Source organism: Dermochelys coriacea, chromosome 2 (genome assembly GCF_009764565.3).
Source record: "Dermochelys coriacea isolate rDerCor1 chromosome 2, rDerCor1.pri.v4, whole genome shotgun sequence".
NCBI classification, from domain to species: Eukaryota; Metazoa; Chordata; order Testudines; family Dermochelyidae; genus Dermochelys; species Dermochelys coriacea.
This window is the reverse complement of record NC_050069.1, coordinates 160,846,058-160,859,385: the sequence shown is the minus strand read 5'-3', so window position 1 is coordinate 160,859,385 and position 13,328 is coordinate 160,846,058. Positions and strand designations below refer to the sequence as shown.

The 13,328-nt window shown below is 37.9% G+C and overlaps 1 protein-coding gene across 5 annotated transcripts in view; it reads right to left on the bottom strand.

Annotated features, from left to right (window-relative positions):
- The window catches only part of EPB41L4B (erythrocyte membrane protein band 4.1 like 4B), a 255,127-nt gene that overhangs the window by 163,480 nt on the left and 78,319 nt on the right, over positions 1-13,328 (bottom strand). For all 5 annotated transcript variants that reach the window (XM_038392440.2, XM_038392441.2, XM_043508596.1 and 2 more), the window contains exon 2: positions 5,059-5,163. In XM_038392440.2, the coding sequence (XP_038248368.1) occupies positions 5,059-5,163 (105 nt within the window). The remainder of the gene's footprint in view (positions 1-5,058; positions 5,164-13,328) is intronic.

Sequence of the window (13,328 nt, the reverse complement as noted above, 5' to 3'; positions counted from 1 at the left end):
TGAGAGGTCTCAACTGAGATGGGGGCCCCACTGTGCTGCATGCCGCACATTCACATAGTTAGGGACAGGTCCTGCCCCAAAGAGCTTACAACACAGACAGACGGACGGACAAAATGTAGGTGAACGGAAGCATTACTCTCACCTTTTTATAAATGGGGAATTTAGTCACAGACAGATTACCGATAAGTGATTTGCCCAAAGTGAAACAGTAAGTCTATAGCAGAGTCAGCAACAGAATCTGTTGTATTATCAAAATATTTACCAGTTTTCTACTCCATCCCTCCTAAAAAATAATATATTTAAGGTGGTCTCCGACTGTGCTCCAGACATCCCTATTTATAGCATTCAGCACTAGCTGGGGGTGTTATGCTCTCAGGAAACACATTAGCTGGCCTAACAACTGCTTTAAAGGGAAAAAAAAACACTCTCACATTTTCTAACACTCAAAAAACTGTTAGCTTAATATTTTGTGCAAATCAGTTCATACATTTCCTATTATAGCAGGAATTTGCATTCATCTAAGGCTCAGGTTTCTTTGCTGTGGAGATGCAGTAGTTCTTTGGCATTTATTCTTATTTGGGGTTAGCTGAGCAACGGAAAACTCACGAAAGATAACACTGACAGTTTCTTCAATTTCTACCCATTGCTTTTTCCTCTCACAAACAAGAACAATTACAGAGTAGCAGCATATTGCTTTTTATTCAGAAAGAAAAGAAAAGATATGGGGAGCTTTAGAATACTACAGGACTTAATTGTTAGACTCTTCTTTGAATATGTGAGGTACAACAAGTATTGCAGTTGGACTACAACTGAAATAGGTATAAAGGACCAAATCTTAGGAGTTTTGCCACTGAGTTCTGTAGGAATAAGATATAGCAAAGTCATCAGAATATGACTAGAATAGAATTTAGTTTTATATTGTAACTGTCATGATCAACCTGCAAAGTTGTGAAGTAGAGATTTATTTCTGGATGATAAAATATCCTTTAGAAAGTTTAAAGTTTTCTGTCTCACAAACCTGCACCTTCCTCTACCATCAAATTTTCCATAGGGTAGTAGAGAATTTTTTGTTAGTTTGTTTTTCGTGTTTAAATATAGTTATTTTCATTTCTAGGGCTAGAATCGGAAAGTGAAGATGATGGGAAAAAGCCGTGCTTTGGAATAAACGAAATACATACTTTTAAGAAATATATTGGAATTGTAAGATATTTATTTATATGGATTTTTCCAAACTGTATTGGCATACAGTGATGCCAAGTCAATTTAACAGATTTGTTTAAGGGTATTTCCTGCCCTAATTTTATGAACTGTGCTGCAAATGATCTTATTCCTTAAAATGGCTTTTATGATTTAAAAAAAAAAAGGCTGGATAGGTAAATAAAATGCATGAATGCCAAAAATATCATTTATTTAGGCCAGCAGTATTCTAATAACAATAGTTAAAATAATTAATCATAGTTGCTGGCAGCACCTGTTGGCCAGACTCTCCGGTTTTACAAGACAGACACTGAGTTTTTGATCCCAGCCAAAGTTCTGGAACCATGAAAGCAAACTGCGCCTGAGGTATTGCTGTCCTTAAGCTGTTATACCGCAATTTTCATAAGTTGACAAATAAAGAAAGCTGTCCTTAGAGCACAGCATTCTGTTCTCTCTGCTGACTGATGAGGAGCTGTGATAGGTGCTTTCTGAGCAGGCTTAAAGCTGCTTGCCACTTGAGATACAGTCAAGAGTCTTAGCCTCAAAGAGTTTACAATCTCAAACCTCCAGTCCTGCAACTGACTCTGTGGACAGGCTCTGCACAGATGCAGCAGTGCACACAGGCAATACTTCTTGAGAGATCGAGGCTCAAGTTACCCTCAAAGTAAAGCAAGCTGGGATGAGCAAGCAAGAAGAAGGAGGGTTAAGGCTAGAAACCAGAACAAGGTGAAAGGAACTGAGGCAAGGATTGGGAAATAGTAGGTGGTAGAAGGATAATAATGTAGCCTTTGCTAAATAAAACTGTGCAGTTGATCAGTTAAATAGAGTACCAAGATCACATGCTGTATACAAATGGAAAGTATCTGGAAATTAAATGTGGTGGATAAATCAAAAGATCAAGTTAGAATGATTGGAGTGAGGTTATGTCACATGTAAACAAATGAGAACCATGATGATGTTGCAACCTGGCTGCTAAAGGAAAAGGAAAAGAGACCGGGTATTAATGGTCAGAGTGTTTAAGAGGGGTTCCTACTAGCAGCTGCAGGTTCATGCCAGCACATGAGATGGAGTTACAACCCTGGATGAGCTTCCTCTGCTGGACACTCACCAGGCTACTGTACATGCACCCAAACCTTAGGTCCCGCATACTCTTGGCTTGGTGGGGATGGGCAGAATTTAGGTCCTGCCTCTGGGCCTCTAGGCCCACACTCTAGCTGCAGACCTTGAATCTGATATCCCTCTTGTCAATGGGGACCATGAACTGCCTAAACCCTGAAACTAGTGTCTGGTTTCCCAAGCATCCCCACTAGTTATTAAATACTCCCCGAGTTTCAGTCAAGCTGTTGAAGGAAATGGTAAGCCAGAAGGTCTTCAGGGATTACGTTATAGCAAGTTACAGACACTCTGCTAAGGAATTTTTAAAACACACATACACGCTACTCTTAGCACAAGGAATAGTCAGATTGTCTGTTCAGGGGCCCAGGAGTCTCCTCTTCCTCCTGCTCAGCCTTGTCTTCTGGTTCTAGTCTGCTTCCCTCTCTCCCCTTCTCCTTGCTGGAGTGAGTTGTTTTTATAAAGTTGCTGTTCCCTTTGGTGACCATCCTGAGCTGCTTCAAGACTCAAAAGGTAGCTTTTCTTTGAAATTCTGCTCCTGTTGCTTGGGCTATTTCCTTCCCCTGCTGTGCTCTGTGCCTCCATGAACTGCAGCTACATCCTCCTGCCAGCTGTGCTATGAAGGAGGACAGTGAACTCATATTACACAAATGTCCAGGCTTAGGGCAAAAGGCAGCCAGTTGTGTCTGTGGCAGAAGGGAGCATGCACTCAGACAGATGGGCCTAGCTCATATGCTCTCTCACCCAGTGGCAGGTGGAACACAGAATGGAAATTATTTGGGATTATACATGAAAGAGCTATAGATGTAGTAAAGTAGGGAACAGATGAGGAAACTAACAGGGAAGAGAACAGACACTGGAGAAAATAGGAGGGAAAAAACGTCTGCATGGTCAAAGAATAATTTTTCATTTAAGTTGAAGATTGGGTTCAAGACACTTAGAGGTAGATTTTTTTAAAATTTATTTACATAGATGCCTGAAAAATTTGGATCCATTCTACAGGTAAAAAGCTTTCCATTGAAAAATGGCCTTTTCTCAGAAACAAAAAATTGCTAAAACTTGATATCATCTGGATTTTGTTTATCCACATAATGTTTTAATACAAACTGAAATCATTAATAACGCTTTTTGTTTACTGAAAATCTGGTTCTCCATGGGGGGGAGGGGAGGAAGAGAACTATTTTGGGTAAATGACAACTTTCTATAACCATTTTGAAAACCATTTAAATTTAAAAAAAAATCTGAAAAATTATGCAAATATGGAAAAATGGGACCATTTCAAACCCAGCAAATGTGAGACAACTCAGAAATTTTATAAAATTATTTTCCTGATTTTCAACCAGCTGTATTTACAAGCAGAGAAAAGTAGGCACTGATTTAGACTCAGTGCTTTTGATGGAAATATAAACCAAAAGTCAATCTAGAATCCAGTTTTTGCTAATTTTCTAAGATTTTTTTCTTAATGAACCCACAAGTCTCCAACAGCTGTGATCTAATGACCAGTTTATTTTTAAAAAATATTCCATGCCAAAATAAGCAAATGTTAGCAACTATTGCAACAAGGGAAGAATCAGTGTTTGAAACTGTTGTTAGCTTATAGTTTTGTTTTCTGGAGATCAGTACATACAATTTAATGAAGTACAAGCAAATCTACTAGGAGAAAGTAAATTTTCTTATAAACAAGACCAGATTTTTTTTCCTTCTCAAATAGGTCTTCATTAACAACATGAAAGATTCTTTTTCCATGTCATCCTGTTTTAGTACATGTACTGGTTTATCATTGCATTTTGGTAATCTGAGACACTTTGGTTCAGTAACACACTGCTCAAATGTAATCATCTTCTGACGAAATATTTTTTGCTAGACCATTGCATCTTCTGTTCACTAATAATGAAACTGAGAATTCTGAAAAGGAAAATTCAGAAACTACATTTTACTATATACACCAATACTTCCTCTCATATGACCCCAGTGATCTACCTTAATGGCATCTTAATGCATCTTTTCCTCCTGTGCACTATGGAGAATATTTACTTATTTCAGAGACCTCAATTGCAACAGTTTACCTTCCAAGCCATTAAAATCTCATTGGCTACTCAAACGGCCAGCAATGGTAGCAAAATTACAGAGAATAGGGTGGACATGCCTATAGCAAAAAGCAACAAATAGTTTAGTGTATTTTTGCCACAGGACATTAGGCTTTTTAAATACTATTTTCCTGCAGTTTCATCAATTTGTAAAATGAGTGAGGTTGTTTTATTTAAATAGCTAATTTTTACGCAGACCTAGGAGTCCTGGGATGGGGGTGAGAATTTTGATTCAGAAGTACCACAAGTACAAGATTTTAATATAACTTGCTATTTCCCCATCATGCTAAAGAACAACACAATCTGCAACTCTGGCGGTAGTGGTTATCAGGACCCCGATTTACTGTAGATTATACTGAGATCAACGTTTTTTGTCGTGTTTTTTTTTTAATCTAGTTTCAGTATCATGGACATACCAAACATGAAGCCCCCCTTCTCCCACACACAAGCAACACCAAATTGGCCACAAGGGTCTAAACTGTACGAATACAAACAACAACATGAAATGACAATGTCTGGCCCTATTTGTAAGAATTGTTGACCATCACCTCTCTAGTTATTTCAGCATTTAATTCATATATTTCTCTATCATTTCCACCAATTAGACATTTGTAATTGGCATCATAAATTATTGCAAACATGAAATAAAAGTTGTACATACTGTAACCTGGGAGGCATCCATGAACTGTAGGCCAAAGTAATCAGTTTCCACAAGGTCCAAATGATAGACAATCTGGTCAAACAAATCCAGCCCTTTAGCGTTTTTCTGTAATTCAAAAGGAAAAACAAAAGCCTTTTTTTAAAAAAGGGTTTGGCGGGGGAAGGGGAATGCACACAGACAATTCATTTTAAAAACTGCATGAGAGGTACGCTGCTTAGATGTTAAACAATTCAGCTGAAAGTGCTTTTATTTCCTCCAATGAATAAGGTATTTCTTAGGTGTTTATCATGATGGTATCTAACACCGAGAAATCATAATAAATTTACTATTTAGTTTAGTATCAAAACCTTTTGCTCCCAGTTCAACTGTAAGAAGTTTTCTACAAGTAGCTACAGAAGCAAAAGGAAAATAATTTCACTGCTAATGCTAATGCAATATGGAGCCAGCATTTTAAACCCCAGGATACCGAATTCTCTATTAAATGCCTGCTTCAGTAATCGTCTGAAGTCTGTTGGCAGCAGCCTGATGTCAACTGCAATTATGAACTGCTATTGCACCATTCAGGCAGCAAAATAAATTTAAGACAACTTGACTAGTTAAGAGTACTACAAGGAAAGATAACGGCATTTGATCAGGTCTTTAAATAATGCTGCTAATTGTTGAACAGCATTTATGGCCTTTACACAAAACAAAACAAAAACCACAAGTTTTACTAATTTGGCACCCTTATAGGAATGTGTGAGAATGAAAACTGAACTACCCGCAGCCCAGGTTAGGGCTGATTCACAGGCAGGGTGTTGGTAAGGAAGCTTGCAGTGTCACCACTCCTGTGCTGTAGCTGTATGCTTGTATACTTGTTCAAAGGGTAACACATGAATTTAACTCATAAGAAAACTTGCACAATTCCAATATATTTATCAAAAATATGTGCTGCTGTCAAGTTCCAACACTGCAAGAAAACTAAGGTGTGGAGGGTGTGGGAATGGGTGGAAGGAAAAGCACAGAAACAAACCAATTTGAAAAGCCAACGTTGTTGCTTGGAGGTGAGAATATATTTTTTCAAATATTTGGAAAGAATTTCTTTAGAGGAAAATAACCCAGCCCAACATGCAACTGAACTGGAGCCTTGGTGGTTTTTTTTTTGTTTTGTTTTTTTTTTTGTTTTTTGTTTTTTTTAGGTAATGGGCAGCATCATGTCACAATGAGATGTAGACCAATTCCCTAGCCACGGTGCACCTGATTTTCAGATTTAAAGTGCTAATGCATTTCTGTGCCCACAACTGCACACTTACTTTGCATTCATATTACTGCATGTGATTTGTATACACAGATGGATAGAAGTAACCTACCTACTCATGCATACAAGGAGATTACCATTTTGAGTGCACATTTAATAGTAAGCCCATTATTACTGTTACACACGTTTATAAAGGCACTCATTACAAGATTATCTTGGCCCACTTGACTTAATTTAGATTAAAACCACCCAAAATGTTGTGAAACAGATACATATCCAACTTTATAATTAAGACTTGAGATAAATTCCACCATGAGGCAATACATTTAAACTATTAAACTAATTTTATCATTCTATTGGTTTACTAAGCAATATGCCAAAGCTTCTCTCTTTCTCTGTGATATTGCTAAAGTTGCAGTCAGTCAGGAAAGGGGCTTAAACAAGAGCTCTCTCATTTTTTTTAAGAAAAAAACTGCTAACAAGGCATTTTCCACAAGGGGTCCTCAGCTATGGAATTTACTCTCCCCCTTTGTGGTCTACTCAGGCCATTTTTTTAACCTTCCAAATACAGTATACTGAAAAGCCCACCTTTTCCCATACATGTCAGGGAAGAGCAAGTCAGTAGTATGGGATCCATGGCAGTTTCACTCTCAGACTACTGTTCAGTGACTGTGTTACTGAAGGGAGCAGCTGTACTACTTGCATGGGAAGTTTGTAAAGTGAGCAATAGGTTTTTAATTCTGTATCAAACACTGTTCTAAATAAATGTAAAGTACCCAGAGCCTAGGTCAAGTGTTAAATACGACACACAGAACTGCAAAAGTTGGGCACTGCATATAAACAGAGTTACATAATGAATATGTTTGTTTCTACTCTCTCTGGAACAGCAGGTGTAAGAGGAAGTCAGGCTCTAAGTCTTTTACAAGCGATCTTCAGTGGGGGAGGAAGAATGGCACTTTCAACAGATCCCATTCAGCACAAGATATATGCCAGGATATGGATAACTGCTTTATCTCTAGCTCCTTATGGCCATTATACAAGAACATCTTAAGAGTAGGAGCATGTCTACTACTGCCACTGAATTTTTTTTTTTAAATCTAGGTTTAGGGGTTAGAAATCTGATCTCTAGAACATGTTAGGCATTTTCATTTAGCTCCGTTTCCCAGGAAAACTCTGATTTCAATTGGACTAGAATTTGACCTTTACGTTTTCAATTAATCTGATCTTCCACATATAACAGAGCATTGTAACCACATCATAAAAAAATTCTTATGAAAAAGAAAAGATACGAAGCTATTATCTTACAATACTTAGAAATTCTCTTCTCTAAGCATAAAGAAAGGAATGAAATAATTTCCACCTCCACTAGCTTGCTTGAAGAGGTCAAACAGCTCTGATGTAGGTGGCAAGTTCTGTTTAAGCCTCAACTAACATGACTGACAAATTGAAAGCACTGCAATTTGAATTTTTCCAAGTTTTCAGAAACATCCATCTGATCTCCATTAAAATAAGATGTACAGCTACTTAAGAGCAACAAGAAAGTGGCCTCTTAGGACATTGTTTTACTTGTTTCGGGAGAGGCACAAGATGATTTATAGAAAGACATGCTTTATTAATCACAAAATTCAAACAACCTTATTGCAAACATTTGAGATGATCACCTCCGAAAATATAATGTTGCTTAGAAACAGTACACATCCACATCACTGTTTTGAAGGTGCAGTATTTAACAACATTCTAGACTAGAGTCAAATAAGCAAAAAATGTATTCCAAAGAAGTATTTTGTTGTTGTTTTAAATGTTTAATGAAAGTAATGCTTGTGAAAGATACCAAATCAAAAGCACACTAGAATGAAGTATTCTCTCCAACTGAACAGAGACAGCAGATACAACACAGGTAATAACACAGTTTAAGTCAGCGTTCCATGACCATTGAATTCTTGATAGCTTGCTTGTGCACAAACTGTCAGTAAGCGTGCAAATTATGAAACAGACACCTGTGAAACAGACACTGGCCTGTTCTGTCACTACCAGCCTGGGCCAGGAGCATACACTGTTCCACTGCACACATGTTCACCACAAATATGAAGTGAGTCACGTGGAAGTAGCAGCATTGTCATTTACTTAATTGTTGTAAAATGCAATATTACATACATACGTAACTTCTAGTAGATGACAGCCTTTAAATGTTAATAAATGTTATTTCCTAATTACTTGGACCTTCAGATAACAAATTTGTGCTGGAGGTCTGGGTAGCATGGGGAGAATAAGACTTTCTTCCAGGCATTACAGCAATGGGGAAGATGGGATAGTGCAATTCCCCACCCTCTAACAGTAGAGGTAATACTCTCCTTTCTCCTACACCTTCACTGCCTGATGGAGAATATGAAGAGGAAACAGCAGAAGAAAATTTTCCTTACTTTTTTTTTTTTTTGTAGAAAAATGATCTTTAACAATAAATTTTAAAAAATTGACCACATCAACATTTTCTGTGATGCTTGTTATGGGAATTATTAAAATAGTTTTCAAATTCTTTATTTACCCCAAACTGTATTTTCTTACTGTAAACTGGGATTTCAGTCAATGAAAATTTTCAAAAAAATATTCAATTTAAAATACTGCTGAAAATTTAATGGAAAATGGGCCCATTTAAGAAACAGAAACTATTTTAAGATGTTCATGAAATCCTTTCTCAACCAGTTTTACTGGGGTATTGCTGGGGCTCCAAACCTTCCTTAAAAGTAGGTAGAACATCCTCCTCCTCCCGTTTTCCAAATGTTGAAAGAGCTGTCGAAGTTATGAGTCCCCATCTGTCTCTTCTCCCCTTCAGGAAGATCCATTCCTCATTGAGCTTCTCCATCTGTCCCCAGGGGGAGGGGGAGGGGAAGGGAGGAAAAAACCTCAAAGCTAGAACTTTGGCGCTACTTATACCCTCTCCTGGCACTCCATGGTAACTAGGGGAAAAGAAAATTGATGGGGTAGGGTCATAAAAAAATATGACAAGTGTTGATAAGGGCTGCTACTAGAGCTACTAGCGCTCCAAAAATGAATTTTGCAGTGTTTTGGACATGTCAAATTAACTGTGTAATAATACCATTGACATAGCAGAATGGCTAGTGAGGAAAAACTGGCAGAATATCCTATAAAAGTATACAATTTCTGAGACCTGTTGATGGAAATAAAAAAAGATTACATCTCCCATCTCACTTTCAAGGATGAATAGATGGACATGGGTGATGCCTTTAGCATAAATTGTTCGGCTTGTAAGAAGTTGATGCTTTTTCAAATATTTGACAGACAGTAGTAGTATTGTTCTCAGTATTCTTGCACCAAAATACATTGTTGTGTAGGTTTCTGAATGTGAGCATCTTATAAATATCTCCCAGCACTTCGATTCCTACATCTATTCATGCTCTTATCAAAATGTACATCTGCCTTAAAAATAACCTACTGGGGGAGGAGAGTACTTGTGCTCTTTCCTGCTTCTTTCTGATGTATAGGGAAAGTTGGAAAGCTTTCTTTAAAATATTTTTTTACTTATTTTTACTTCAGAGATAAGATTATTAGGTTGTCTCTTCCCACTTTCTGCTGGAGGATTCCTTGGAGTACTAAAGAACCGAAATGGGAGCATTCTCAGGCCTCAACTGAAGACAAAGGCATTTGAAGGAGCTGCCCACTCTTCCATCCATCAACATGAAAGCACATCTGCAATAAGCAGGAGAGTGGAACTGGCATCAAGGATAATTTTATGTTCCACGGTCACTCTCTTTACTTCCCCTCTCTTTGTCCCAAGATCAGCCTGGCAACCTCGGGTACTACAACCACAGATTAAGGAAATATTTAAACAAATAAATACTGCACGCTTATCCTACTTTACTTTGTACTCTGAAAATCTTAAACAGAGCCATTTCTAATCAGAAGTCTTCCAGAACTCACAGGATTGGATGTGATTAAGTGGAACATTGTCCTTATACTAAATGCTTTTTACTCGTTTCACTACATAAACACGCCCCCCACCATCCTTACGTTTCCTAAATGCAACTGCCAACAACTGCTCCCAAGCTAAAAATAATAAGGAGCAGTGACAATTCACCTTGTTTAGACTCAAAAGGATTAAAGCATCATCCCTTTGGACAGAACAGAAGCAGCTAGACTAAAAACAAGGAACCCAAAGTGGGTTTTACAAGTTCTGGGCAAAAATTATAGCTCTCCAGCATTTTTAATAGAGAAGCACTGTAGAAACCCCTTTTGTGTATCCTAAGACAAGGCAATGATAGGACATCTTAAATCTAGTAAGTGGATTGTGCAAGCTTTTGGGTCTTTCAACCCCCCACCTCAACCCAGCCCCAGGTAGTATGGTGGTGCCAAGAACTTCAACCACTGTCGATCAATGTCCTACTTTTACAGGCTCTTTACAAACACATGAAACACTATTGGTAGCCAAGCTTCTAAAAAAGCTATGTATATGTAGACATCACTGTCCATTCTAAGTACCATATCTTGGCATATATTTTAATGTTTACATTTACAAGAGAGATACAATAGCATCTTGCACACAACTAAGGGCCACTGGTCTTTTTGGTATTTGGGAAATTACAGCCCTATTTAACAAAAACAACAAGGAGTCCTTGTGGCACCTTAGAGACTAACAAATTTATTTGGGCATAAGCTTTCGTGGGCTATAACCCACTTCATCAGATGCATGGAGTGGAAAATACAGCAGGCAGGTATAAATTTATACACAGACTAACACAGCTACCCCTCTGAAATCAGCCCTATTTAAGTGTACCTCTTTCCTCAACCTCTGCAAATACCATTTTAAATACTGGAGCCAGCTGATCACAGAAGAGTCAATAAAACTCCACACTGACACCATACTTTCAAAGATAATTTCCTCTTATTTTATCACAGGAAATAGACTTTTCTATCTCATCTATTTTGGTCTTCATGAATGTTGGCAAATCTAGTCCTGCTACAAAAAGATGCCAGATAATTGAAATCTATGCCCGAATCAAATGTGTAAAGTAAAATCTGTGTAATTCATTTACAGTTTGTGGGATCGTAGATTGTAATTCCTTTTTGCGGTTGAATAACATTTCGTAGTTCCATTTTTTTTGTGACTTGAGCCTTCAGATATTCTGCTGACAGACAGCTTGCCTGCTCTTCTGATTTGTTCAAATGACTTTTCTTTCAAGTGGAAGAGAGGATATTTAATCTACTGTTTAACAACACGACAACTACTATTTGGCTTTTGTTAATTTTTAACAAATTAATGTGAGTTTAATAGTGGCTACATTTTATTATTTTTTTCTCTCTTTTGCTGACATGCCTATTTGCATCTTTCACCAACAATATTCACTCCCCCTTGTATACCTTGCAAGATTCCCAGCAGATAGATTGTACAGACTATTTTCACAATCAAAAATGCAAGTTAAAAAAAAGACTTAGCATTTACTTTCAGATCCTTCATTATTAATTAATCTAATCTCCATCTGTGGTTTCAGGATGTGTTGTATAAAAGTTTCAGAGTAGCAGCCGTGTTAGTCTGTATTCGCAAAAAGAAAAGGAGTACTTGTGGCACCTTAGTCTCTAAGGTGCCACAAATACTCCTTTTCTTTTTGTATAAAAGTGCCACCTTAACTTTGACCTTGTCTACATCACTCATTCTCTCAACACTTCACTGTGTGATATGACAAAGATATGATACTTGCCTCCTAGGTTAGGAATCTGAACTTGTGTTGGGAACTACAGAATCTTATTGAGATCAGCTAAAAAGCTGAGACTATCGTGGTCCTCTGGCTTCCAGACGAATACTCATTCTACTATTTGTTATTTGAATGTAGTTAACAGAAGCAGAATGAGGAGTGTCCCTTTTACTTGATACTCTCAATGCTTTGAGAATTTTCATCCAAGAGACAAGGTTGGTGAGGTAGTATCTTTTATTGGACCAACTTCTGTTGGTGGAAGGTACAAGATTTCGAACTATACAGAGCTCTTCTTCAGTAGGAAAGGAAGCAGAGTGTCTGAACATTATTTTAGAATCTCCTCCTTGAATCTGATGCTTGTTGAGGAAAATTAAGTCCATTGTCACTCCTTCCCCTTCTCTTTTTGGGGATCTTTTTGTGTCCCCTTGGGGAGCTCACACTCTGTTTTCCTGATTTCCAGTAGTCTTCCTTTTCTGACTTATTCCACATTTTTCCCTGCCATATTTTTGGGTAGAGGGGACCTTCCCTGGTAACTGCTGAAATAATGAATGTGGTGCTAGGAGGATAGCATAATTTGGTTGAAGATTCATTCCTAACCAAGTCTCACACATATCTATCTGTGCAGCTTTCAGTGGGCTTTTTTGGAAATAAAAAGTCTCTACAGGAAGGGTGGATACTTTACTAGGGTATATGTTGGCACTTCTAATTGGGAGGGTAACAAAGGATATTTTGGGCTTGTGGGTATTTGTAAAACTTAGACAGATCATCATTTGTTTTCTGGAAGATCCTAATCTCATTCAATTAACTAATGTAGGATTCCAGACTTGAGGATGCAGTTTCTGGTTTTTTTTAATCTTATTTGGTTTCTTAAAATCAAGCGCGCCCAGCCCACGTTCAAGCACTATTAATAATAATAATATTTTTGCATTATGCAGAACTCTGCCTCTTTTAAAGGCCAACGATTTTGAGGAAAAGCCCTAGTATTAGAAACCCTGGAGTTGCACCCAAGGTCCCATTCCATTTCTGGGAAGGATAATTCCCTTGATAAATTCCGGGGAGACATCAAGAATACAGTTCTGTCAGCACAGGACAAATGTATCCAACTCAAAAGGGGTGCTTAGAGGGCACAGATTGAGGTTGGATTGTTAGCCCACCAAGGGAAGTCCCTACAAAGACAGTGACTGCAAGTGGCAGACTGGAGAAGGAACATTGTTCATCAACTAATCGCTACTATTTTTCTCCTGCACTTGGACACTGATTTGGGATTGACAAGAGTGAGGGGAATGACAAACTGGACGTTGGACAAGCTACAGGTAATGAAGGCAGAA